At 40.9% G+C, this 27,993-nt stretch overlaps 1 protein-coding gene across 4 annotated transcripts; it reads right to left on the reverse strand.

Moving 5' to 3' along the window:
- Positions 1-58: 58 nt before the first annotated feature.
- LOC101711924 (protein Cryzl2-like) lies at positions 59-27,975 on the reverse strand. 4 transcript variants are annotated; one of them, XM_004853383.3, is made up of 11 exons: positions 27,827-27,975; positions 27,630-27,738; positions 25,436-25,532; positions 20,823-20,881; positions 20,190-20,255; positions 19,310-19,419; positions 18,350-18,431; positions 14,470-14,651; positions 11,723-11,951; positions 7,836-7,872; positions 59-1,482 (listed from the first exon to the last, which is right to left on the reverse strand). In XM_004853383.3, the coding sequence occupies exons 1-11, from the start codon at positions 27,874-27,876 to the stop codon at positions 1,475-1,477; spliced, it is 1,029 nt and encodes a 342-aa protein (XP_004853440.1). In that variant the 5' UTR covers positions 27,877-27,975; the 3' UTR covers positions 59-1,474. The 4 variants fall into 4 exon arrangements, with proteins under 4 accessions (XP_004853440.1, XP_004853438.1, XP_004853439.1 ...); XM_004853381.4 differs by having other exon boundaries at positions 7,787-7,872; XM_004853382.3 differs by lacking the exon at positions 7,836-7,872 and having other exon boundaries at positions 27,827-27,974.
- Between the last annotated feature and the right edge of the window lie 18 nt (positions 27,976-27,993).

Genomic DNA, 27,993 nt, shown 5'->3' on the forward strand with positions numbered 1-27,993 from the left:
AGGTTACTTGCAGTACACTATTTTTTACTTAATTCCACAATTTAAGACTTGCATGCAATTTAAATTCAGTTCAATTTATTGAGTATTTACCAAGAGTAACTCACTGTGGTAGGGGTATGAAAATTCACAAAAGTGAATGAAACACAGTAGCTGCTCTCAAGGAATTTACAATACCCTGGGCAAGGAAAGAAGTGAAACCAGTATTTGCTGAGCACTTACTAACTGCCAGGTACTTAATCCAATCACTGCATGTACTGCTCACAACTTTATGAGGTTAATATTCTAAAGAGCTTCACAGTGAGAAAAATGAATGTGTAGATCTTTTAAGTAACCACCTCAGGTGAGGCTGAGATTCAAACTCACATCTTGAATTAGATGTATTCATTGCGCTCATTCCACTGCACATGCTGCTCCCTGTGATACAAGTTAGATGGTGACCAATCTGGGGGGAGAAACTACAGAAGTAGAAGAGGAAAAGAAGAGATATGACTCTGAGGATTAAGGAACATGGGGAATGCAGGCTTTAGAGGTCAGGAAGCCCTGTGGTTGATGGAGATGAAGGTAGAGGAAACTTCATGAGCAGAGAAAAATGAGGAAAACAGGGCCATTCTTAGGACTGGTGGCATTGGGGACCATGATGCTAGAAAGTAGAGAGGAGAAAAATCATCATCACAATGCAGTGCTGGCTCAAGGGGTCTGAACTCCACTGTGTAGGCACTGGTGAGCCATTGTAGGTTTTCTAAGACAAGATATAATCAGGGCTAGGGTTTGGGAAGATCACCATGGCAATAATGTATAACAAGGATGGAGCAGATGGGGGTCATTTAAAGATAGGAAAACCAATTAGGTAGTCACTGGAGACAGCAGATGAGACACAGGCAGAATAGAGGACATGGAGGTAAGGGATATCTTAGTAGTGGGAATGACAGACAAGCCGATTGATGCATTTTGAATAAGGTGACATTCTAGTTTGCCTTGGACATATTTTCTTGCTGTAATTACTAATGACACATTTACTCTGAAAAAAAGTCCAACTTTAGATAATAACCTCTATTAATCAATTAATTATAAGCAATAAGGAAACAGAACCAAAGGTGACTGCAATACTGTAATATTTTCTTCTTTTTTTTTTTCTTTCATAAGACAAGATCTTCCTATGTAGTTAAGACTGGCCTTGACCTCACTGTGTAGCCCAAGCTGGCCTCTAACTCAAGGCAATCCTCCTGCCTAAACCTCCAGAGTGCTGGGATTACAGGCATGCGCCACCCCGCCCAGCTGGTGACTGTAAGATTTTAAACCTGAGTTAGGAAGAAAGTTGATAACACCTTTAAAAACACAGAGGGGAAATCAGGTTTGGGGGAAAGATGATGAGTTTGGATTTGGACATGCTGAATTTGCTGTTGAGGTGAGGATTTATTTGAGAGAGAGTAGCACCTTTCCTGTGGATTTGCGCTGTAGAACATGAAGGAAAGCATCACTGACCTAAAAAAAAAAAATACAAAGAAGATATGGTCAGACTTGGCATATATGTATATTTCAACAAATTTTTGTTGATGGTTGAATTATTAAAATAACTAAAGTATAGCATATGTCATCAATGAATTGTACGTAACTATGCCATACTGACTAAATAACCAATCACCACAAATGTAAAGGAAAACAATATTTAAAAATAACCCAGCTTCAGAACTTTTCCCTACATAACCCTTTGATTTTCAATGTTGTCAATGTTGTTGCCAGCAAGTAAAAAATCCATAGACCAGTCCTGATTCTATTACGATAATTCTGTTCCAGCCATTCTACTTTACAAGTGTTCTAGCTTTTTAAAGAATGGAGGCTCTAGCAGAAGAATCAACATTTTAATTTTATATGACTTTTATTTTTTTATTAAAATTGTCCTATTTCCTAATCAACTGAAATTATAATCTATCAAAAATTCTTTTTCAGAAATGCAAGGTTATAAAACAAATTAAAAAGTGCCCACAATAATCAAGGCAGTGTAATATTGATGAAAAAATAGAAGAATAGATAAATGGAACAAAACAGAAAGCTCAAAAATAGACCCACACAAATGTAGTCAACCAATCTTTAACAGAAGATTAAAAGCAACTCAATGGAAAAAAGATAGTCTTTTCAACTAACGGTGTTGGAAAAATTGGATATCCATGTGCAAAAAAACTGTTATCTAGGGACAGGCCCTTCACAAAAATCACCTCAAAAAAGACTGTAGACCTAAATGTAAAGTGCAACACTATAAAACTTTCAGAAGAAAACAGAAAAAAAAAAAATCTAGGTCACCTTGGGTTCGACAATGAGTTTTTGGACACAGCACCAATAGCATAATCCATGGGGGGCAAATTTGCAATTTGACTTCATTAAAATTAAAAACTTCTACTCTGCAAAAGACATTGTTAAAAGAATGAAAAGACAAGCCATAGCCAGAGAGGAAATCTTTGCAAAACACATATAAAATGCTTCTAACTCCGTATACACAGGAAATTCTTAAAACTCAACCATAAGAAAACAACTCAACCAAAATTCACACAAAAGATTCAAAAAGACACCTCACCAAGGAAGACACACAGATGGTAAATAAACATAAAAAGACTCTCGATGTAATCTGTCATTAATGAACAGAAAATTAAAACAATGAGATATTATGACCTACCTCTTAGAATGACTAAGATCCAAAATGTGAACACCAAATGGTGGCGAGGATGTAAAACAAAAGGAACCCTCACTAATTTCTAGTGGAAATACAAAATGATATGGCCCCTTTGGAAGACAGCTCAACAGTTTCTTACAAAATTAAACACACCCTTACCAAACAATCCAGCAATCACAGTCACAGGTATTTAGCCACATTAATTGAAAACTTATGTCCACACAAAAACATGGGCATAAATGTTTACAGCAGCTTGAGTCACAACTGCCAAAACTTGAGAGGAAACAAAATCAATACATTTGAGATTTGAAAAGCTATTCTACGATTCATCTAAAAGGATAAAGATCCACAAATACCTATACATGAATCAAATCTGAAAAGGAAGACAAGAGTTACCCTTCCACATACCAAAATATACTTAAGGGCTGGGGATTTAGCTCAGTGGTTCCGCCACCTGCCTCGAAAGCGCAAGGTCCCAAGTTTGATCCCCAGTACCAAAAAAAAATAAAATAAATAAATAAATACTTAAAACTGAAAACTAGATTACTATAAAGAAGAAAACTAAAATTAGTTACCTGATTCATACCCAATACAAAGATGACTTCAGATATATTAAATTTGATATAAAATTATAAAGGTAGCTGGGTTTGACAAGCCACACTTATAGTCCCAGCCACTTGGGAGGATGAGTCGGAGTGAACACTTGAACCCAAGTTTGAAACCAGCCTGAGCAACACATAAGACCCCATTACAAGAATAACAACAACAAAACTATAACATTAACAGAGAAGGACATCATTGTGACCCAGGTATAATGAAGAGTTTCTGAAACAAGTCTCTGAATAGTGTAACCATAAGGCAAAATACTGCTGTGCTTGATTACATTAAACCTAGCAAAAATGGCCATAATGTGACATAGTTGGTGGAGGTCTTTTGCAAAGTCTCAAACTAACATCAACAACCTGGCTACTCAAAAAACCACAGGCTTCTGCACTACCAAGAGCTGCTTAGGAATACATGATCTTAAGCCCCTACCCTCATTGAATCATAATCTGAACCTTGACAAGACCAGGTGATTTGTATGCACCTCAAAGTTTGAGAAGCACAGATTACACAAGAAACTTTTGCAAATTAATAAGAAAAAGACAGGACCCCAACTAGAAAACTACATAAGGAGGATTCAATTATAAGTTCAAAGCATTGTAAACCTGAATGGCTACCAAAAATATATCTGTATAGGGGAAGTGGGAGGAGTAGGGGAAAGGAAAGAAGGGAAAGGAATAAATATAAGAAAAGGAAAAAATGGAAACAAAGTCTTTGTAAATAGGGAGGGATGGAGGGGATGAAGGGAGGGCAGGGGGATGGGGAAAAAATAAGGATCGAGATAGATCCTGTAAAGGTACAAATCTCTAATGATGAATGTCATTATACTGTATACCTAAAATGTACCAATAAAATTAAATATATATATTTATATAATTGTCAATTAATTTTTTTTTTAAACTGAGGATTGAATCCAGGGCCTCACACATGCTGGCAGGTACTCTATCTACCACTGTGCTATATTCCCAGACAGCTAGAAAATATGTAAAAAGATGCTTAAATTCATAAGAAACCAGGGAAATTCAAATTAGAGTAATAAGATGCTACTTTATGTCTTATCATTTGGGCAAAAATTAGAAAGTTGTCAAGAGTGGCAAATAAGAATACTCATGAAGGGCCGGGGATTTAGCTCAGTGGTTTCGCCGCCTGCTGCGCAAGCGCAAGGACCCGAGTTTGATCCCCGGTACCAAAAAAAAAAAAAAAGAATTCTCATGCATTGCTGGTAGGGACATAAATTGATCAAGTCATCCTGGAGAGCACCTGGCAATCAAAGTAAGTATACATATTTCTTATGACCCAACTATTCTACTCCCCCAAAGCAATACTTGCACAAGTCCCTAAGAAGGTGTTTATCACCATAGTGATCGTGCTGGTAATAGAATCAAGTCAAAGTCGAAGTTGACCAATAGGGAATGCATCTGTAAACTATGGTATATGTGCACCACATATGACCATGCATCAGTAGGAGGCAATCAAGTAGATACAGAAATAGCAGAGATTTTTAAAAACAGAACTGAGTGAAGAATTAAGAAACACAGCAAGGTCAAGAGCATACCACCAATTTTTAACTTAAAAAATAGACTAGCAGATAAAATAATTCTGTGAGTTTTACAAGGAAATCTGAATCCAAAGATATGTATCAAACATGTCACAGATACTGGCTCAGAAAGGAGGAAAAGAGTGAGGAGAGGTAGTGGGCAATGAGGCTAAAGGGAATATCAGTCACATTCATAATAAGACAGGCATAGAAGCAAAAGGTGGGCCTGGAATAGTCCAACATTGAGAATGTGCTTTGAAATGAGGATTATGCCTAAGGCACCCTTCTGATCTGAGATCCTCCAAAAAGGTGCATCAAAAATAAAGTGAAAGAAGCAGAGAAATAAATCAATCATGGCACTGTCTCTGCAGCATGAAATCTTGGTTTCAAAAACATCCACATTGAGGACTTGTGCCTTACAGAGATTTTTCCAACCTAAGCAAATTTAGACTCACTCTGTGGAGGTGGTAGAAGTCTAAGACAGATGTTTGGAGCACTCCCCCTGCAACCCCGGCTCCCTATCCACATCGATTATCTCCAGGTGATTCACAGCTGTATCACTCACTGTCTCTGACAGCTGGAAGTTGCTTATTCCTAAAGAATTGCTGTAGCCTAACAGTAGAAAATACTACGTATTATTCAAGATAATGATACTTTTTCATCTAGCATCCTAGGAAAATGAATGATGCTCAACAGATAAATGTTAACATGAAAAGAAAGGCTGCCTCTCAGTGCTACAGCTTTAACTATTCTGGATATAAATCTTTATTAACATATATCACTTATTTACTGGGCTTCCTTACATGATAATACTATGAGGAAAGTATAATCTTTTTTGTTCCATGGCTTAAGAATCTCCTAATTCTGAACATCTATTTTCTGACCTTCTGTTTTTCAGATGTTCTGTCACCTCTCTATGTCCAGCTGCCACTCCTACTGTGAGTGTATCTGGTTCTAAAAATAACTCTGTCCCTTTCTACCTGCTGGCTTCTGTTTGAGTTGAGAAAACAGAGAACCAGAGGTGTGAAGGGCTGGAAGATTAGGAAGAGTGACAAGGCTCCAGGGGACACTTTCCCCCTGTATTTTACAGGCTGCATTACAGAGAGGGAGGCTGCACCATGCTGATGCCTAGATAAAGGCTGTTCACAGCACCCTGTTCTCTGCCTTCAGGTAGATGAAGCCGTAATTAAATTTTGTCTCTAGAGATATGCAACCTGGAGTTTGAGGCAGGAAAAGGATATTACTTTTAAAGCTGGGGATGTTGCTCATGGGTAAAGCCCTTATTTAGCCTGTGTGAGACCCTGGGCTCAATCCCAAGTACCACTGAAAGGGAAAAAAGCACAGTAGAAGGAAATACATCAGCACTGTAATGAGATTGTGATTGGGTAACAAAAATATTGCTTTTGTTTTAGGATGTGAAGGTTCTGCTATTGGAATTTTTAATTAGCTCATCAAGCAGGAATAATCAGAGTAATTATAGTTTCCCTAAATATATCATGCTGATTCATGCTTCCCATTAGAAATTGGCTCTTTGCCTATCATACACTATCCTGAAATCTTTTCAACCAAAAAATAAACTCCCTGAGGGCAGCACTAAGTCTTACTTGTTTTTTTCTTGGTACTAGTGATGGAACTTGGGACCTTGTGCTTTCAAGGCAGGTGGCAGCACCACTGAGCTAAATCCCTGGCCCTCATCAGATCATTACTTTGATACAAGGTGATCTGAATCTTCTTTTAAAAGTCAATCAATGCATTTCATGAAAAAAGAGGTACAGATGGCAAATGAGCATACAAAGATACTCAAGATGATTGTTCATTAGGGGAATGCAAATTAAAACCCCAATCAGACATCACTGCACACCTAACAGAATGGCTAAATTTAAATAAAACAATTGACAAAACTAAATTCTTTTTTTGGACAATACTAAATTCTGACAGATGCATAACCTTGCACCATCAGACATTGTTGATAAGAATCCACAATGTGGTTGTGGTAAGGCCATACAATGAAGTACTATTCACCAATAAAAAGGAAGAGAATATTGACACATTGGACAACCTGGATGAACCTAATAAGCATTATGCAAAGTAAAAGAAGCCAGACTCAAAAGGCTATGAACTTCATGGTTCTATTTATGTGGCATTCTGAAAACGGCAAAATTGCAGGAGAAAAAAACAGATCAGTGATTGCCAAGGGTTGTGGAGTAAGAAAAGGAGACAGATTACAAATGGACATTAGAGAATCTTCTGGAGTGATAGAAACATCTGCATATCTTGAGTGTGGTAGGTGGCTACATGACTGTATTCCTTTGTCAAAACTCAAGAGAACTGGTCGAGGACAGAGCTGCCTGTAGTCTCAGCTACTGAGGAGGCTGTGACAGGAAGACAGCTTGAGCCCCTGATTTTAAGACCAGACTGGACAACATAGTTTCAAAAAATAAAAAACAAGGCTGGGAATGTAGCTCAGTGGTAGAGGACACCCACGCGTGAGGCCTTGGATGAATCCTCAGCACCACCAGCACAGAAGGAAGAAAGGGAGGGAGGGAAGGAAGGAGAAAGGGACAGATGCAGGCAGGCAGGCTGCCAAGCAAGCAAGAAAGGAAAAGAAACAGAATTATACGTCTAAAGAGTGAGTTTTAGAGCCGGGGATTTCCCTCCGTGGCTCTGCACCTGCTTTGCAAGTGCAAGGCCCTGAGTTTGATCCCTGGTACTGGGGGGAAAATAAAGAGTGAGTTTTACAATATGTAAATTATATGTCAATAAAATTTGACTTGAAAAGAAGTCAAGCAATGTATTCTCAACACAAAAATAAATCTTTGAAGTTAAATATCAGCTTGGGTTCCACAGGAAATAAAGCTTAACCAAAACTTAGGCCCTAATACTTCATTAGGGGCATTAGGGTTGCAGTCCCAGGGAAGCAAGGAGGGAAACAGGGAAGTAGGTCAAGGAAAGGAAAATAGAAACTATAGGTGGTGACTGACCCCGAAGTGGTTGTAGCTTCTGAGGGACATGCAGCTGGGTGTTGCTCACCTGAGATCTCCACCAAGAGGTCATATGAAACAGTCAACTGGGAAGACAAAGGTGAGCGATTTAACCTCGTGTCATTCATCCATCAAAGCTTGACAATGGGGTGAAAACCCCACATTTCTGGACTGCCTTACCCAGCCCCTACCTACAGTTTCTGGGGAAGCCAGAGGCTTCAACAAGTTCATTCAAATCAAACCTCTGCAGCACCGATGTAGCAGCTCCTGCCTGACCAGCCCAGCAGAGGCCTTGCCCCTAAGATCAGCTCCCACCCCAAGAAAGCAGGAGGCAGTCAGTGGGGAAGGAGACAGAGGCCTGGGCTGCAGATGCCATTCTCAGAGAAGTGCTACAAGCAGCCATGTGGCCAGGTCTGGGACAGGAAAGACCAGGAATTCCACAAACTGGGTCTGGAAAAGGGGGCTATAATTAATGCACCATCTGAACAAAAAGAGTAATTTCAGTTTTGAGAATATTCCACAGATACACAGAGGAAACTTAAGGCAAATAGTTTCTATCCACTAAATCTGTTGTGTGCTGATCTCACCTGATCTTTATATAATAAACAAGTTCAGATCTGTGAGATTGAGTACTGTCTCACATCAAGATGTGTGTGGGCAGCTTCATACAGAAAATAAATTCTGCACATCTAAAAATGCCATCCTCTGAACAGATATCACAGGGCCAATTCATGATTCACTCATCACAGCACAGATACAACCCTTCAGAAAACAATCAATTCTAGTTAGAATTCAAAATCTGTAGACTACTATTCTAATCCTGCCCTCTAAGACTCAATGTAAAGGTGTTACAGTTCAAGAGGATAGAAAAAGCTCAATTCTGTGTCTTATAATAATAATATACATTAAAAGTTACTAACTTGACTATGTCCTTTCACACATATTATCTTGTTTAATCCTTATACCCACCCTAGGAGGTAACTACTGCCCCATTACAGATGAAGACCAAGGAATAAAGATGTATAATTTCCCCACAGCCAGCATCTAAACTCTGGTGGTCTGACCTCAGAGCACCCCATTCTTAATCACTCAACAGATATGTGTATGCTTGGCAGAACCTGGCAATGTAGAGGTATGAACATCACATGGCCCCTGCCTGCACGATGCAGTGTGGGAAAGTCTGGCATTGAACAAGTAATTACAAGTAAATGAAAGAGAAACAGGGTGCTATGGAAGTTCAGGATAGGCTCTGCAAAGTTTATGGTCACATTAATAAGAACTATCAAGATCAAATTTGTCAAATCACATATTCAGGAGAAAAATACAAGCTAGGGAAAAATAGGAGCTAGGGAGCTCATGATACTATATATATTTTATGAATTCAGTGGTTATTTTCCAAGCACAAAATGGTCTGAAAATAATTTGTTCTAATATGTTAACTAATTTACTTTAAAAATATTACCTAGGCTTTACAGTTCAATGAAATGAATTATATATTTATTCAGCCACATTCATTTTCAAAGAACAAAATATGTGAATTCTTGTATTTCTCACAAAACAGAAGAGTTCGGGTCATTTTAATTACAAGATAGTTCTTTCACATAGATAATTCTGTGATAGATGGAAAAACCACATACTAGGCAATAAGGTTTGTGAGAAGTTACTTCTTAGTTTGACAGAGCCAGGAGGAGCTAGATTCTGGTATGAGACCAACCAGGCCTGGATGCCAGCTCTGACACTTACTACATAGCATTAGGCAGCTTGTATAAGTGATTCCTTCATCTGTAAAATGGCATAAAAATGCCTTAAAACTCAGAGTTATCTGAAGGTTAAATGAGATAATGCATGTAAAGTGCTTAGCATATTGTTATTCCTGGAAATAGTTTGCATATTGAAAGAAACAGAAAGAGAAGATAATAGATGGATGGTGTGCAAAAGAGATGCTTGAAACGGATAAGGAGCTTGGCTCCAAAAGCCACTTGATAACACAAAAGTCAGCAGAGTAGGAAGAACAATAAAAATCCCATATTCAGAGCCCCCACTAGAAAACAGTGGGGCAAATGGGAGCTGACAAGAAGTTAGTAATTATACAATTAATTCTTATTTTATAGGAGAGAGAACTTTAAGGTGGACACTACAACAATAATCCCACTCTGGCTCTGTTTCACACTTGTTATAGTTTCTACCTAGATGTCCCCCCAGAACCTCATGCGCACATCGGTGGGGCTTTGGGAGGTGACTGGATCATGGGTACACTGGGAGGTGCAACCTGGTCTGAGGAGGAGGGCACTGGGAGCGTGGCCTGGAAGGGTCTATTTCCCTCCCTCCTCCTTTACTCTCCGTCTCTCTCCCTCTCCCTCTCTCACTGCTTCCTGCCTGGAAGCAGCATAAGCAATTCTCCTCTGCAATGCCCCTCTGCCTTGGAGCCAGCCAACTACAGACTGACACCTCTACAAACTGTGGGACAAAATAAACCTTTCCTCCTTTAAGTTGTTGGTGTTGGGTATTGTGTCTCAGCAGTGAGCAAGTAACTAAGTCAATGCCTGAGCAGCACCAAGAACATGTCAATGCAGAGAAAGGGCAAGTCAAACTAACACATGTCACTACTCATTACTCCTGCACTGCCTAATTGTCCTTTTCCTCTACCAACAGCTATAGCCTCAGGTAAAGCAAACCTCACCTTAGAAGTCACATTATGTTAAAGCCACAGGGCAAGATGGGTTCTAGAAACTAAGAGGTGGCTTCCAGGTAGAGTATTTAAGCTACAAATCTTTTTGAAAAAGAAAAGTGTGAACAAAAAAGTGATAATATATAGTTCCTCAGGGCTTAGCAGAGGTGAGGTTCCAAAGCCCAGCCGAGGCAGCACCCCCGGCAGTCTATCCCAGTCCACTCTACGTCCTCACTGTGGCTCCTGCACACTCCAAAAGCCACCAAAAATGTCCTGCCTCTTAATTCTAGAGTTGGAGAAACTGAAAGTCAGAAAAGTAAGGTCCACAAAACTACAGGGCAAAGGGGTCAATACTAGAACTAGAAACTGACCAGTTTTCTCTTCTTTTCAGTCATGCCAGTCATGTTCTTTTCAGCAATGCACACTATCTTCCTGACTTACACAAACAAAAAAGATAAAGAAGGAAATAACTGTGCTTGAAAAGGTTGTGCCTAATCACAGGGGAAAAACACCCCATAAAAATGGGCGGCTGATAGGCACTAAAGTCTGACACAGACAGCTTGAGCTCCACTCATCTGCATTTGAACAAAACACTACAGCTACCAAAACGGTTTTTTGAACATTAAAAGAAATTAAGCCAAAAATAATAATAAAGAATTCACAATGAATGCTTAAAGACCCACATTTACAGCTACATTGCATATGCATGCACACAATTACACTTTGGAAGAAGTTTAAACCACATTAATGAGACTGTGGAGGAATGAAAAAAAGGACTGAATAGCCAACAAAATTAACTACAGTGACTAATGGATGAATTATAGTCTCATGATGCCGGGCATGATTTAGCGTTCTGCTCACAGAACCTCAGCTTAGATCATCTGGTTGTACTTCAAAGCATCTATATTTGAAAATCAAAGGTCAAGTCAAGCCTTTCCTTCTTAGGCCTGAATGTTTTAGAGTTCAAGGTTCATATCAACAAGTGTAAATTATTTTCTAAAGTACCATAATTTTCCTCTACTTGAGATACCAGTGATATAGATAAGACCTCAAAACTGAGTTTCCCACCAGGCCTGAGTCAAGTGCCAGACAGCCCAGAAGAGTGGTGGAAACCCCATAACCCTGAACCTGTGAGACCCGCTATGCAGTGTTGCATTTTCAGATTATAAAAGGAGGATTTATAGTACATCCAGGAATAAATGAGCCAGTCATTTGGCACAGATTATTTCCTGGCTTGACCTGTACTACATTTCTTAAGCTAATCTCACCTCCTCCAGTTTAAACACCTTTCCGACATATGGCTGGATGCGCCCCTGGTGGTAGTACTGAAGTGCTGAGTGCAGGCTCTTGGAGAAGACAGGAAAGTTCTGGAGTTGGTATCGACCCCAATACAGGCCCAGGGCGGAGATGTTCTTCAGGAGCAGCAGGTTGGCAGGTACAGAAGCAATGTTTCCTCCAGCAAATCCCAACACCACAATCCTGCCCTCCCATGCCAGGCTGAGGGGCAAGAAGAAAAGCAAAGAAATTATAAGACATGGTGGACATCCAAACCCATTAAGATAGCTACTATTTTTAAAATGCAGAAAATAACAAAGTTAGGCAAGGATGTAAGAAACTGAAGCCCTCCTAAACTGCTGGTGCAACTGCTATGGAAAACAGTATGAAGCTTCCTCCAAATTTTAATATTTGCATGCCTGCTATATTCATAGCAGCATTAATGAAAATAGCCAAGAGGGAGAAACAAGCCAGGTAAACCTCAATGAATGAACAAATAAAGAAAATGTGGTTTATACATATAGTGGAATATGGGCCGGGGATTTAGCTCAGTGGTTCCATCGCCTGCCTTGCAAGCGCAAGGACCCGAGTTCGATCCCTGGTACCAAAAAAAAAAACAAAACAAAAAAAACATATAGTGGAATACCCTCCAACCTTAACAAGAAAGGACATTGTGTTACTTGCTAGAACATGGATATCCGTTAGGACATCAGGCTAAGTGAAATAAGCCAGACACAAAAAGAAAAATATTGTATGATTTCATTCATTTGCAGTATTTAAAGTAGTCAATTCATATAAACAGAAAGCAGAATAGTGCCTACCAGGGGCTGGAGGAGCTGGAGGGGGAAGGAGTTATTTTTTAATGGGTATAGGTTTTCAGATTTGCCAGATGAAAATTTTTGAAAGTCTATTACACAACAATGTGAATTTATTTAACATACTCAACTACACACATAAAAGAGGTTACAGTGGTAAATTTAATTTTATATGCTTTTAACCACAATAAAAAGGAAAATAATTTTAAAACCTCTTTACATTAATTCACAAAGGCAGAAAGTAAAAGAGAAATTACCAGGGGCTGGGAGAAGGGGAAAGAAGCAGTGACTGTTTAATGGGTAAAGTGTTTTTCTTGGGGATGGTTACGCAGCATTGTGAGCATATTTAGTGGCACTCAATTGTACACCATAAATAGTTAATATATCATAGGTTATATATATTTTCCATAATTATTTTTAAAAAGTAACATGTACTAAACCCATAGTTGGGAACCCCTATTGATGTTAGGACTGGGAGAAGTGAGCCATTCCTTACTACAATGAGTTCCTCAGAGGAAAATTTTAAAAATAAGCCATAAGCAAAGGATGACACAGGAACCTGCCAGTTTTAAAAAAGGACTCACTTTAGAATCAAGGACCTTGTGGAAGGAAATTGGATAAAAACAAGTGTCACCTCATGTTTTTTACAACTAGACAATTGAGCTTGAAGATTTTGAACTTAGGCGGCAGAAATAAGAACATAGACACTGGGATGAAAGATCACTGCATTCCACAGACTCGCTTTAGGACTCCTTTAAGTTCCAATACTTCTTTAGGGAATTATGAATAATATACAAAAACTTCACAAGTGTCCTATAGCCCGTTATGAAAAGTACCACACAGTGCACACTACATGAGTTATAAACATCTTTGACATATACGGAAAATTGTTTGAATTTCTGTGTGTGTGTGTGTGTGTGTGTGTGTGTGTGTGTGTGTGTGTCCTTTTCTTCTTCTGGAGGGAAATGAGAAGCTATTGTCAAAACCCAATCAATCCAGAAGCCAAAAGGAAAGCAAGAGAAGGGTGAGCTCATTTGGGCTGTGCACTCCTTCCCCTGCTCCTCTGAGCACGGTGCCAGGCTCTGCAGTGCTGATCAAACACATCACCTGCCTGACCCCCAGCTCAGGGGCTACAGAAGCAGCTGCATTCCTTCTGGTGGTAGGCTGCCCTCTCTGCTTCTGTTTCTTCTGCTTTCAACTGAGATAAGCCACAAAATGATGCTTGCCAGGATGACAAGAGAAATGAAACCAATACTCTCGGAGAACTCCAGAATCCCTGGTTGAAAACACAAGGAGAACTGGTCCGATACGACAATCCCACTAACTCTCCAGTGATACTTTTTTTTTTTTTTGTACCAGAGATCGAACTCAGGACCTTGTGCTTGCCCAGCAGGCACTGGAACCATTGAGCTAAATCCCCGGCCCAGTGATACATTTTTAATAAAACAAGTCAAGGAAATACACTGCTGGCTGCTTCAGAAACCAGTAAAATCAGAAGAGCCTATACCTTGGTGAAGTGAACCAGGGAAAGAGGAACTGCCACCCTAGTAACTCCAACACCTGAACAATGATCTCAAGAATCCCCCACATTCCATGTATATAAAGTAGTTAGTGGAGGCCGGCATAGCTGAATTTAACACATGATAATTTCTAAAGCACTTGCCATTGCCAACTAGCGTCTGTAGTCATTTTTTGGATATTTTCCAGTTGGATATTTTATTTTTGCTATATTTAAGCATTTCCTGATTTTCTCTGCTTCTATTCCTTGTCACACACCCACTCAGCTATTCTCGTTGGTACTGATGCTGACAGCAGAAGTGAAGAGTGGAGATGAGACAGAAGCAAGGCCCAGAGGACAACAGAGGTGCAGGAAGGTTGCGTGAAGCCCCAACCCGAGCCCACCACGGACAGACCACTGCACACACCTGCGAAGAGCCTCCAGGAAGATGTCTCCTCCCACCATGTCGATGGCCACGTTCACTCCACCACTGCCCACCAGCTGCTGCACTGCCTCCTTCAGGCTGCCCCGACTGTAGTTCACACTTAACTGTGCACCCCTCTGCATCGCCAGCTTGCATTTCTCATCACTTCCAGCTGCAGCTATTACCTGAATAAAGATCACAAGGGTTCTTAAGGTCAGGACAGATTCCAAGAGGGGGTCACCCCACCTATCCAGCCTCCAGCCAAAGTGCTACTTGAGGAATCCCATACGAGCTGTGGCCCAAGCATCAGCCTCAACCCCACACATCGGACCCAACTCACAGGCCAACCCACTGGTCCCTCCACACCCTACTGGCTAAAAGTTTCACATCTCTAGAAATCCTGGAACGCCACATGGTCTAGCTAGGAGATACTTCAAGAGACAGTGCAAAAGTACCATTTATTGAGCACCCAGTATGAGTCAAGTAGTAAGGATACAAGTTGGACATCAAGCTTGGGGTCAAGAAAACAAGATACAGCCAGGTAAGGGGGAAAAGACAGAGGACTGTACAAGCACAAACAAGGTTGATACCCAGTGTAGATCTGTTAGATCAGGAAAAGCTTCCCCAAGGGTAAAACATAATTCAGTGGAAAGATCTTGAAGTTAAATAGACCTTGTTTCCAATCCTGGCTCTGCCACTTACTAGCTGAGTTACCTTAGACAAATTACTTAGTAAGAACCAATATATTATCTTACTATTTGCCAGGCACTATTCTAAATGTTTTATATATGTTAACATCTCATTAAATCATAATGGCCCAATAAAATACACATTATTAGTATCCCCTGTTATAAATAAAGAAACTGAGGCAAAAGAAGTTAAGCAACTTGTTTTATTTTGGTTTTTTGGTACCGGGGACCGAACTTGGGTCTTTGTGCTTGCGCAGCAGGTGGCGAAACCACTGAGTTAAATCCCCGGCCCAAGCAACTTGTTCAAAGAAGGTCACACAGCTAACAGGGGCAGAGCTGAGATCCAAGCCCAAGCAGTCCAACTCAAGTGTAGGCATTTAAACTCTACTGCCTGTCAGCTTCTGTAGTCTCACTATCAGCAGTAAAATAAGACTTATTTTAAAAACTAAATGGAACACTGTGCATAAAGCACTTGGAAAACCAAGTGCTAGATAAATTGCATCTATTGTTACACGTGTGCAATGATTTATTCTATTTTAACCTCAGAAGAACATTATGGTGGAGGTATAATTACTCCCATTCTATAGGCAGAGACAGACTTGGGGAGGTTAAGCAATCAAGCTACAGTCATCCAGTAGTAGGTGGTAGAACAACTACTCAAACCCAGTGCTGCCTTATTCCAAAGCCCATGCTTTTCTAGTCCATCATCCTAAGGTCTGTGCCTAAGGCCCAACAGAGATGGCTGCAGGCCACCTACAAGGAAGTCTGGGATTTAGAAGTCTCCACAAAAGCTGCAAGCACTCAAGCATCACCTAGAGGTGCTTCACCAGTGATTAACACCCACCAGCCCGAGCACTGGCCCCAAGGCAATGCTCAGAACCCGCACTCAAACACACCAAGAACATCAGGGTCCTTAAAGGGTTCCAAACTCACCCATAACTATTTGAAACTAAAAGCTACTCTCAAATACTCCCTGGTGAACCCCTCAAAATAGCACAGTTCACCAAGGGCTACTGCATACAGGGCCACAGTGAGCAGGACTAGACTAGGGTCAGACACCTGATTTCCACCCCAAGAGTCTCACCAAGTCCTGGTGAGACCTGCGATGATGAATTAGTTTCTCTCTTGGTCCTCACTTTCTGGATCTGTGAAACAAGGATCATAAACACATTATCTCTCTCCTGAGGGGTTTTGAGAGGATCAAGGTAAGATAATTGCTGTGGTGGCACTTTGGAAGCAGTACAGAACGCTGTAGATAGAAGGTGTTATAAAATGACCTATTCCAAGTAGGTGACATGGTAACATTATTTTTACTTTATTCTTGGTTACTTTTGTTTAAAATCATTCTTGCTGCAAAAGCAAATAGTTTAGATTAATTTAGTATCTGAATTGAAGCAAATGTTTTTATTTAATTTCTCAGAACTATTTGAGGCAAATGGTACAATTTTATCTCTCTAGAAATGTTAAGAGTCGATGGCTCTAAACAATGAGGCCAATTATGGTCTCTCCCCCAAGATAAGCTCAAAGTTCTTCCTTTTAACATGAATGTGTTAATATTCCATGAGGAGCTCCCTGATATCTATAATTGTTCTTAGAATTCTCATGCCCTCCCCAAAGGAGCCTAATGTGAGAAAGGAGAGAAAATACCTAAGGAAATTCCAGGCCAATCCAACTATCTCTGAACCTGTATATCTAGATATCATTTCAATATCCCAATCATATGTTCCATGGGAACCTCATATTCAATGTGTCAAAAGCTGAACTCGCCATTCCCTACTGTGTTCTCAATCTCAATAAATGGCAGTTCTACAAGTTAACCTAGTTTGCTCCTTCCCACTCAATGTCTAAAAATAATGGATTGATTTTTAAGAGATTCTTACTGACATGCTATATCCTGTAACGTGAATGTTGCATATGTAATCTAAATATTCCCACAACAACTCCATGAAGGAATCATTACTTTACAAATGAGGAAACTGATGCTATTAAGCTGGAGACAGAGGTGGAATATGAACCAACATCAGGCTGACTGTAAAATTTTATTCCTTTGGTAGTGGGATGCTCTCCATCACCAAATTTTCTATTTTTTTCTACCTCATGATCTCTCTATTCTTGAACCCCAGTGCCTTCATTTGGGTATCATAACTTCTGGCCTGGACTACTCCAAGAGCCTGTCCTACTGCCTCTGTTAACTCTGACTTGGTCCCTAATCGCCATGGCCATCAGAGCAAACTTTTCAAAATGTAACAGTGATCATGTTACCTCCCTAAATTTCTCAATAGCCCCCAACAGCCTCAAATAAATGTTCAAATTTTTCAGCTCCACACAAGCCCCTTGTCATCTTATCTTTGTTCACCTCTCTAGAGTCACTCTCCACCATTCTCCCCACAAGTCTTACATTCCAGAGATGCTACTTGCAATCTCCTGAATCCACAGAGCTAGTTCCTATTTCTTGGTCTTCTAACATGCCCTCCTACCACTAAAATGGCCTACCTCCCTTTTTCCTCTATTCAATTGCTACTGGTCCTTCAGAAGTCATCTGATATGTCTCTCTTCTCCAAGAAGTCCTCTTTCTCTGACACCCACAGACTTAGAAAATGACCCTGTGGAGACTTGATTCGTTCTTTCATTCATTTATTCATTCATTAGTTCATATGCTTACAATGCTCTAGGTACCATGCAAGGTATTGGGACTACAGTGATTAGCTACACTGACACTACCCCTACATTCATGGGGATCACAGTCCTATAGGAGTGAGTCATCAATCTAATAATGACAGAAGTAAAGGAGCAACCACACAGTGAGGTGTGTAGGAAGAAAGAGAAGCACAGGGTGTTATGAGATCGTATATAAATAGTGGGGAAAGGAGACTGACCTAGCCTGAGGACAGAAAAATGACATAGGAGTTTAAATCTGAATCACAGGAGGAGATAGCTCATAGCATTAGAGGGAGAGGAAACGGCATCTGCTGCAGCCATGGAGTGAGGCAGCCCTTGCCAGGTTCTAGCAACTGAAAGGACAAGTGATGTACAGCTAGGTCTCCTCACTTGTCTGGAAGCAAACAGATGGCAAGACCTTGCTTGAGCTTATTTTATATCCCCGGTGCCCTGCACATGGTTTTTAATAAATGAGTCAATATATTCCATATCCGAAAACGGAGATATTTTTAATGGAGACTCTAACATACAAATACCTTGGCCTGAAGAACATTTGTTGCCACATCTATCACTGCAAGGCCTGTGGCTCCAGCTGCTGCCGTCACTAAGACAGTTTCTCTGTGCCAGAGAAAGATGAATGTTATTACAGAAACCTTCAAAACTCATCCTGTAATATGATTTCAGGAAATCTGTAGAACCAGAACATTTTAAAGCAACAATGTTAGAGATCGTTGCATTCAAACCTCCATGTACATCTGTTTTCTAGCCTGAGGGACAGGTTTACATATGTGACTTGTATGTTGCTGCTAATTTTGCCCAGCTTGGAAGACTTCCTAAGTTAATTAAAAGATTCCTTTATCTCTCTAGCCAGACTTTCCCTTCCCTCAGTGAAAACCTCTCCGCTGAGAAACCATCCCAATTTATGCTTCAGAAACTGTGTCTAAAATCATTTCATAGTAAATACTGCCCAACTTTAGAAGGTGACAGTCAAGTAATGGCCACAGCTGAACTAAACCCACTATTTGGGAGCAATTCTGAGAGTTGGCTCTCGGAAAAGATCAAGAGGCGGTTTCCCAGGTAGAGTGGGAAACTTCAGCACATTTGAGTTTGAAACACCCTACTTGGCACACGGTTTAAGCCTCGCAGAGACAAATATCACAGGCCTCCATTAAATTCATATATAAACCAACTCTGTAATTTTAAGGTGTTCCATGAAGTGCTCTCCAGGGTAGCCAGGTTTGAGAGAGCTATTTTCCCACATTTATTTTGGCCAAGTTCATAGTCTACCATTCCATCTCAGACAAAAAGGTGCCTCACAGTCGCCAGACCCCAAGGGCAAGTGCTGACCACTCTTTGTCCTTCCCTCAAGCAAAATAAACAAGAGCTGAAGGAAAAGAGAAGGAAGGGAATAGGAAGGTATAGGGAAAGATCTCGTTGGGCACTTCTAATATCAAGGAAGGGGATCAGCTAGCCCTCTGTTGTCAACATGTCCTTACCCAGGCTTGGTATGGGCCCGATGCTCCAGAGCCAAAATAGCAGTCCCATAAGTTACAGGTAAGGTAGCAGCTTCTCGCAGGGAGAGCTTCTCTGGAATCTGCCATAGGGTCTATAGAAAGAGGCAACAGCAGCTTAGGGATTAAACCTACATAACTGGTTGCAAAGGCTGTCAATAAATATGAATTGACCAGGTGACTAATCTGTAATGTGAAACAGATACCTGTTATCAAGCCCAGTGAAAGTCAAGACCAAGCAATCCATAGCAGAGTTTAGGACTTGGATGCAACAGACTTCAAAACCCTAAGGCTGGCATCTGGCCCAAAAAGGAGCCAATTTATGGAGAACAGGCCACAGATCACTGTTAACAGCAGAATTATATGGTATATAAATTTTACCTCAATAAAACTGAGGAGGGTCTCTGTACTGTCCACCACTAGGGGGAACCATTCACATCCTGCTCACATACAAAGCCACCCTGGCTGGCTCCACTCCCAGGGCTATCTCTTTCATAGGCTTTGTATGGGGGACAAGCCCATTACATCCAGCTCAATACCCCAAACCAGTTTTTCTACCAAAACCACCTAACTATAGTCCAACTGGACAACCAGCCAATTGCTCAGGCACTCCAAACATAGAATGCCCTTCTTCATTAAAGCACTCTACACAAACAAAGCTCTGTCAAGGGCTGTCACATCAATAAAGAGAAGGAAGGGGCTTAGGATTTTTTTAAAGGATCAGTTTGGCTGAGAAACAAGATATGACCAAACAAATGCAAAGACAAAGGAGGAGAAGGGAGAATAAGAAATGGGGGAAGAGTGGAAATTAAAGAAAACAAAGGAGAAAAAATATCTCCAAGCATTAATATTGAGAGTGGGATACCTTCTGGTCAGTGATGCATTCTTCAGCCATAGCATTAAAGTGACTCACACCAATAACTCGATCTCCCTAAAGGGATAAACAGCATTAAAGCTACGTTCAATGCATGGCCTTACAGTTAGCTCTTCCTGAATTAATCAAAGAATGAAAGAAAATACACATCTCTCATCCTATAAGACTATGGCTTTAATATCTAGAGTTAATGTTTAGTAAATAAAATAGCAATTTCTCAATACTGCCACCAGGTTGCCAAGCCCATCTGAGCACATTTTAGACAATGATGTGGTTGAGTAAGGAAAAGGTGGATATGAATTAGAATTAACTTCTTTCACCTGAGACTCAAACGTGAGCCTTCTCCAACCACTCAGTAACTAAAGACTGAGATCTTGCTTTTTAATTACAATAAAGAGTTTAATGAAGCCAGAAACTTCCACCAAGATTCCCCTCCCCTGAATTCAGAATTAGTTTCTTTCTCTTCCATCTCAGTTTCCCTTTGGTGTCTGTTGGCAAAGGACAAGAGAAGCAAGATCTTTTGGGTACAAATGAAGTTAGCAGTTCAATCCCTGGCACAAAAAGAAGTTAGCACATTTCTCATAGCTACAAACATGTTTATTCCCCAGATTTCAACTGATTTACCTCTTTCACTGTACCGACATCAGTGCCTGTCTCCAGTACAGTCCCAGAAAACTCCATCCCTGAAACATTATTCAAAGATTAGGTTACCTGTAAAGGTCAGAACTATGGAGATGAGAAAACCCTGATCAATAGGCCATCCAGCCAGTGTTTTAAGAGTAAGATTTAAATACCATCTTTTTCACCTCAGCAGAGGAGTACAGCACTGTACCCAAAGCACAGGAAAGTGAGCATAAGATTTCATGATCACAACCTGAAAGGCTATGGCAGTTCTATTCTTAACCTTGACACAGTGATATCTCTGAGAATGTGCAAAAGCATGGAGAATCACGGGTGACTGGAACATCTGACCCCAATCACTGGGGCGTTGGGCTTTTACAGAACCCCAACTATGAGGTTTATTATGTGGTATCTATGTGTTTGCATATACCTTCTGCTAGACCATAAGGTCCTAAAGGACATGAATGGCGTTTATTCAAACAGTACTTGGTCAACTGGATGAATTCGTGTTGTTTGCCCTTTCTTCTACCTCTGAAATGTCTGACTTTAATGATCATACATTTCCTTCTGGAGCTTCCTGGGGAATAACTCAATCATATATCATATTTTCCCCTGTTCAGCATTTTAGCAAATACAAACAGAAGGAAATGGTTCCAACTGTTAAGATACAACCCTATACCAGAACATAGCAACTATTTTGCAATCACTGTGTCCTTAATAATACATATGTGTATAAAATATCCATGTGCTGCAATTAGGAATGAAAAGGGTATAATTACAACAGACCCAGCAGAAATCCAGAGGATCATCAATACCTATTTCCAGACCTATACGCCAATAAGATGGACAACACAGAAGAAATGGACAGATTCCTAGATACATAGGAATTACCAAAGTTGAACAAAGAAGACCTAAAAATTCTGAACAACCCAATATCAACCAATGAAATTGAAAACGTAATTAAAAACTTATCAACTAAGAAAAGCCCGGGCCCTGATGGCTTCACTGCTGAATTCTACAAGACATTTAGAGAGGAACTGCTGCCACTACTGTTTAAACTCTTCAATGAAATGGAAAGGGAAGCAATACTCCCGAATTCATTCCTGGAAGCAAGCATCACCTTGATCCCCAAAGCAGAGAAAGACCCAACCGAAAAAGAGAACTATAGGCCAATCTCACTAATGAACACAGATGCGAAAATCCTTAATAAGATACTGGCAAATAGAATGCAGAAGATCATCAAGAAGATCATACACCCTGATCAAGTGGGATTCATCCAAGGGATGCAGGGATGGTTCAATATACGAAAATCAATCAATGTCATACACTGCATCAATAGAGCCAAGGACAAAAACCATACAATTATCTCCATAGGCGCAGAAAAAGCATTTGACAAAATCCAACATGCATTTATGATAAAAACCCTACACAAAATTGGAATAGATGGTCTCTACCTCAAACTGATAGAAGCCATCTATGAAAAACCAACAGCCAATATCATACTAAATGGTCAAAAACTGAAATCCTTCACACTAAAATCAGGAACAAGACAAGGATGTCCACTATCACCACTCTTGTTCAATATAGTTCTGGAAACATTAGCCACAGCAATTAGACAAGAGAAAGAAATAAAAAGAATAAAGATAGGTAATGAAGAAGTCAAATTGTCATTATTTGCAGATGACATGATACTCTATATAGAAGACCCCAAGAACTCCACCAAAAGTCTTCTACACTTAATCACCAAATTCAGTAAAGTAGCTGGACACAAGGTCAACACACAAAAATCAATAGCTTTCCTCTACACCAATGACAGACTCACTGAGAGAGAAATAGGGCAAATAATTCCTTTCACAATAGCATCCAAAAAACTGAAATACCCAGGAATCATCCTAATGAAAGAAATCAAAGACCTCTTCTCTGAAAACTATGGCACTCTGAAAAGAGAGATTGAAGATGATATCAGAAAATGGACAGACATCCCCTGCTCCTGGGTAGGAAGGTTTAATATAGTGAAAATGGCCATACTTCCAAAACTGCTATATGGATTGAATGCAATTCCAATGGAGATCCCAGCAGCATACTTCATAGACCTCGAGAAAACAATCCAAAAATTCATTTGGAACAAGAAGAGACCCAGAATAGCAAAAGCAATTCTAGGTAACAGAGACATGGCAGGGGGTATCACAATCCCCAACCTGAAACTCTACTACAAAGCTACTGTGATAAAAACAGCATGGTACTGGCAAAGAAACAGACCTGAGGACCAGTGGAACAGATTAGAAGATGCAGAAACAACACCAGACACACTCAGCCATCTCATCTTCGACAAAGGAGCCAAACACACTCACTGGAGGAAAGATAGCCTCTTTAATAAATGGTGCTGGAAAAGTTGGGCTTCAACTTGCCAAAGATTAAAACTAGACCTGTATCTCTCACCATGCACTAAACTAAAATCAAAATGGATTAAAGATCTAAATATTAAAATAGAAACTCTGAACCAGTTGGAACAGAGGTTAGGTAGAACCCTTGAAGACATCGGTGTAGGAAAAGATTTTATGAACAAAACCTCAGTTGCCCGTGAACTAGCACAAACAATCAACAAACAGGATCTCTTCTTATTAAAAGGCTTCTGCACAGTAAGAGAAACCACCAGCAGTGTGAAGAGACAACCCACAATGTGGGAAAAAATCTTCACCTGCTCTTCCTCAGACAAAGGTCTACTATCTCGAATCTATAAAGAACTTAAAATGATCAGACCTCCCAAATTTAAAGACCCAATCCGAAAATGGGCAGGTGAAATGAACAGACATTTCTCAGATAAAGAAGTAGAAATAGCAAATAAATACATGAAAAAATGTAGAAATAGCAAATAAATACATGAAAAAATGTTCAACATCACTGGCCATTCGAGAGATGCAACTGAAAACAACGCTGAGATTCCACTTCACTCCAGAAAGAATGGCTGCTATCATGAAATCAACCAATAACAAATGCTGGCGGGGCTGTGGGGAAAGAGGAACCCTGCTCCACTGCTGGTGGGAGTGTCGACTGGTGCAAGCACTGTGGAAATCAGTATGGAGATACCTCAAAGAACTAGGACTGGAAGTCCCATTTGACCCCGCTATTCCACTGCTGGGGATCTTCCCCAAAGAATTAAAGAATCACACCACAGTGATATATGTGTGCCCATGTTCATAGCAGCACAGTTTGTAATAGCTAAAACTTGGAAACAGCCCAAATGCCCATCAACTGGAGACTGGATCAAGAAAATGTGGGTTTTTTTTATAAAATGGAGTACTACTCAGCCATAAAAAATGAGAAATTAGAGACATTTATAGCTAAGTGGATGCACATTGAGGTGATACTCTTAAGTGAAATAAATAGGACACACATGTGTAAATACCGAATAGTTTCCCTGGTGTGAGAAACTGAAAGTGCAAATAAGGACTAAATGTATAATAGGTAATATGAAATAGGAAGAAAAGGGGCAAAGGGGAAGGAAGTGGGAGGGCTAGGGGAAAGGATAGAAGGGAATGGGATTAATATGAGAAAATGGAAAAATAGGAACAAAATCTTTGTAAATAGGGAGGACTGGAGGGGTTGAAGGGAGGGCTGGGCAAGGGTGAAAAATAAGAACCAAGAGAGACTATGTAAAGGTGCAAATTTCCAATGATGAATATCATTATATTGTATACCTAAAATGTATCAATGATTAGAATGAATAATCGATAATGTAAAATAGGAAGAAAAGGTCCAAAGGCGTAGGGGTAGTGGGAGGGGCAGGGGAAAGGAAAGAAGGGAAAGGAAAAATGACGAGAAATGGAAAAAATGGAAATAAAGTCTTTGTAAATAGTGGAGGGTGTGAAGGGAGGGCTAGGAATGGGGAAAAAATAAGAACCAAGATGCATTATGTAAAGGTACAATTCCCAATGAGAAATGTAATTGTGTTGTATACCTACAATGTACCAATAAAAGAATTTAATACAAAAAAAAATGCATGTGCTGTAAGCATGCTAAACAATACTTGTATCTTTAAATTTCAGCAACAAAAATCAGTCATTTGTACACATATTCATGATGTGAAAATCATCAGACTGGGCATAATGAAAATCAGACATTGGATTACTAAGAAATTATAAACTCTTTTTCTTCTTTTTGATCGTTTGGCACTAGGTTTGAGCTTGTGCTTGTGAGACTAAGACATCTTAGCTGCAAACAGATGTCTGAGATCCTTCAATAAAAACAAAGGCAGTTTAAGAAAAAGGGAATGACTGGGGTCGATCGATAATGACTCTAATGAACAGAACTCTGGGGAGCATAATGATGTGAATACTTATTTGCTCATATATTCATTTTTAAAGTGTTTACTGAGCATCTACTATGAGCTGAACACAATGCCAAGCTGGGGGAGAAAATGTTGAGCAAGAGAGGCATAGAGACTGCCCCCAGGAGGCTCATAAGGAATGATTCCAATGATGGTGCTGACATATCTAGCAGAAACCTCACTGATAGCAGACAAACAACATGGAGTTGTATCTGGGAAGAAGCACCTGGTTCTGAAAAGTCTCAAAATCTTCTTTCCCTGAAGCATCACTTGGTCCACTCATACTCACCAGGTGTGAAGGGAAGGTGGGGCTTTTCCTGATACTGACCACGGCAGACCAATATATCACCAAAGTTAACTCCACAGAAATGGACATCAACTCTGACCTGCAAAGGAAATACAGCAGCAACACAGAGAAGTACACATCCTGAAAACAAAGTTCATTATTCAATTATTCAAAAATATTTCCTGAATGAATGACAACTATATGCCAGGTGCTGAACTAAGAGCCGGAATGAATCATGAGGCAAAATGGACTAAGTTTTTGTCTTCATAGAGTTAAAAGTATAGTAGAAAAGACAGACATTAACCAAATAATAATGAACCTATTTGTGTTAAATTACAACTCAACACAAGAATGGGGGTGCCAAGAAAGCATATAATGGGAGGATTTGACTTCCTGGGGAAGAAAAAATAAGAATACCAAAGTTAATAACAGTTAAGAGTTAACTATCCAAAATAGGAAGGGGAGGACTAGCTCAGTAGTATAGCACTTGCCTAGCATGCATGAGAACTTGGGTTTGATCCCCAGTACCAAAAAAATGGGAGAAGCTCTACACAGACAAAAGCAGTGGCATGTGCAAATGCATTTATCAGGGACAAAAGAAAAACCAGTGAGTTTAGAGTATAAAGAAGAGAGAGAGAAAGAGGAAAGAGAGAAGGGGCCACACCACATCAGGGTTTGTAGATCTATATTGACCTTCAAACTAGGACAAAAGAAAACCACTAAAGGGTCCTAAACAGAAGGGTACATGATGAGCTGTTTCTGGGATCTGGAAATCTGAAGTCCAGACTGGATCTCCAGCTTCTGTGTCCATGGCAACACCACAACTGAGATAGAACTACAACGGCATGGCCAGCAGTCTCTCTAGACACTGTGAGCCATCCTGGACCACCTAGCATCAGCATCACCTGGTAAGATGTTAGAAATTCTAATTCGCTGGCCCCACCCCTGCTAAACTGAATCAGAAACTATGGAGGCAAAGCCCAATAATCTGTTTTAACAAGTCCAGGGGACTCTGCTCCATGCTAGAGTACCTCTGTGTAGAGGACAGATTCCAACAGGGGTTGGAGTCACAGGAGGAAGTGAAGGCTGAGACACTAAATCAATGATATTTGTATAAATTTATACAGAGCTGGCCATATTTGTAAGAAGGCATTTCTATCTGCAAAATCCATTCATTGAGTAATTTTTTTTGAAGCACCTACCACATGCCAGGCACTACTCCAGATTAGGAGGACTTCATGGTGAATAAAAATAACATAATTGCAGCTCTGGTGAGCTAATTCCTTACAACACAATGTCTGGACAAATAACAGAACAAACGAGCCCAGCTGTCAGTCTTTGAACACTGGAATCATGACACATGAGCTGCTGACAAACGCATGGCACACATGCATCCTCAAGTCACCCACCTTGATTCAAGAATGACTCGAGGATGAGCTCTCTCTGCGTGTGGACGTCAGGAAGCATAAAAGCTGCCATCCCTGTTCCTCCAACTAATCCCTTTTAGCCACAGGCTCCGTGTTGGCGACCTTAAGGCTGAAGCTGCACCACCCTTCATGGTCCTCAACACTGCCGCACACGCACTGCCTGCTTCACCCTGTGACAGGACGTCATTCTCCGCACCAGATGACACTCATCACCAGGGTGGTCAACAGGCAAGGCCAAGTGACTTCCACATTTCAGTGGAACCACCCCAAATCCCAAACTAACCCCATCCCAAATCCCTGCAGGACACCATGAGAGGGCGTAAGACACATTCACACGGAGACAGAAGCGGGGTGGGGAGTTCGGGAAAGCTTGGGGGAGTGGGAAAGGCAGGTAATTTGACACTAATGCTGAAGAGGAATGAAGCAAAGAACAGGGTACGTTGATCTGTATTACATCAATAACTTGCGGGTGGTTATGCAAAGTCGTGTGCAAATCAGAATTCTCTGTCTCTAAGGCAACAGCTCTGGAGCCTTCGGAAAGAGGCCTACACGTATGTTTGGAGGAACAATCTTCCTGGAGCACCTTTGACGCTTTTGTGAACTCTGAAAGGTCTTTGACCTTCTAGACTAGGTCCTAGTTGCGCTCCAGTCTCCCGGTCACCCCATAGCTTGGGAACTGGGAACAGAGGCAAGAAGCCTCCGGCCTGTGTGGAAGTCCGGGAGGATTAAGTGGATTTCTCGGAGTTCCGGAGACAGGCCAGCCACCCTACCTCATGAGGCAGCACAGGGCGTGGGGCCACCTGTCCGACGACTAGAGGCTTCTTCAGCTCGGCGCAAAGCGCGGCGCGGTAGTGCCGGCCTGGGCCCCGCATGGCTCCCCTGTAAAAGGCAACAGGGCGATTTACCCGGGCCCGCCGCGGGAGACCCGGGACTGCCAAGGGGGCTACGGGAAGAGTCGAGGCAGCACCTGCAGAGCCAAGCCCTAGGGAAGCGGCGCCTGCAAATGTGCGTAGCCATGGCCCGGCTCGTCGCAAGAGTGCGCGTCCTGAGCCGGGCGGAAGAGCCGGACAGCGCCGGCCACGCCCCGGGAAGGGCGGGCCCTCTCGCCCTCTAGCCCTCTCGCCCTCCCTCTCT

Source organism: Heterocephalus glaber, unplaced genomic scaffold, assembly GCF_053883595.1.
Source record: "Heterocephalus glaber isolate CG9 unplaced genomic scaffold, H.glaber_assembly_v1.0 deba00001600, whole genome shotgun sequence".
Taxonomy (NCBI): domain Eukaryota; kingdom Metazoa; phylum Chordata; class Mammalia; order Rodentia; family Bathyergidae; genus Heterocephalus; species Heterocephalus glaber.

Bases quoted from the DNA above. Each gene is read 5' to 3' on its own strand.
- LOC101711924 (XM_004853381.4), bottom strand. From the start codon at position 27,876: ATGGCTACGCACATTTGCAGGCGCCGCTTCCCTAGGGCTTGGCTCTGC. The intron at 20,882-25,435 runs GTGAGTATGAGT...ATAATGTTTCAG, and splicing joins CCACCTTCCCTTCACACCTG to GGATGGAGTTTTCTGGGACT. The intron at 7,873-11,722 runs GTGAGATTAGCT...TTGTCTTCCCAG, and splicing joins AGGTGTTTAAACTGGAGGAG to TTGACTGTTTCATATGACCT.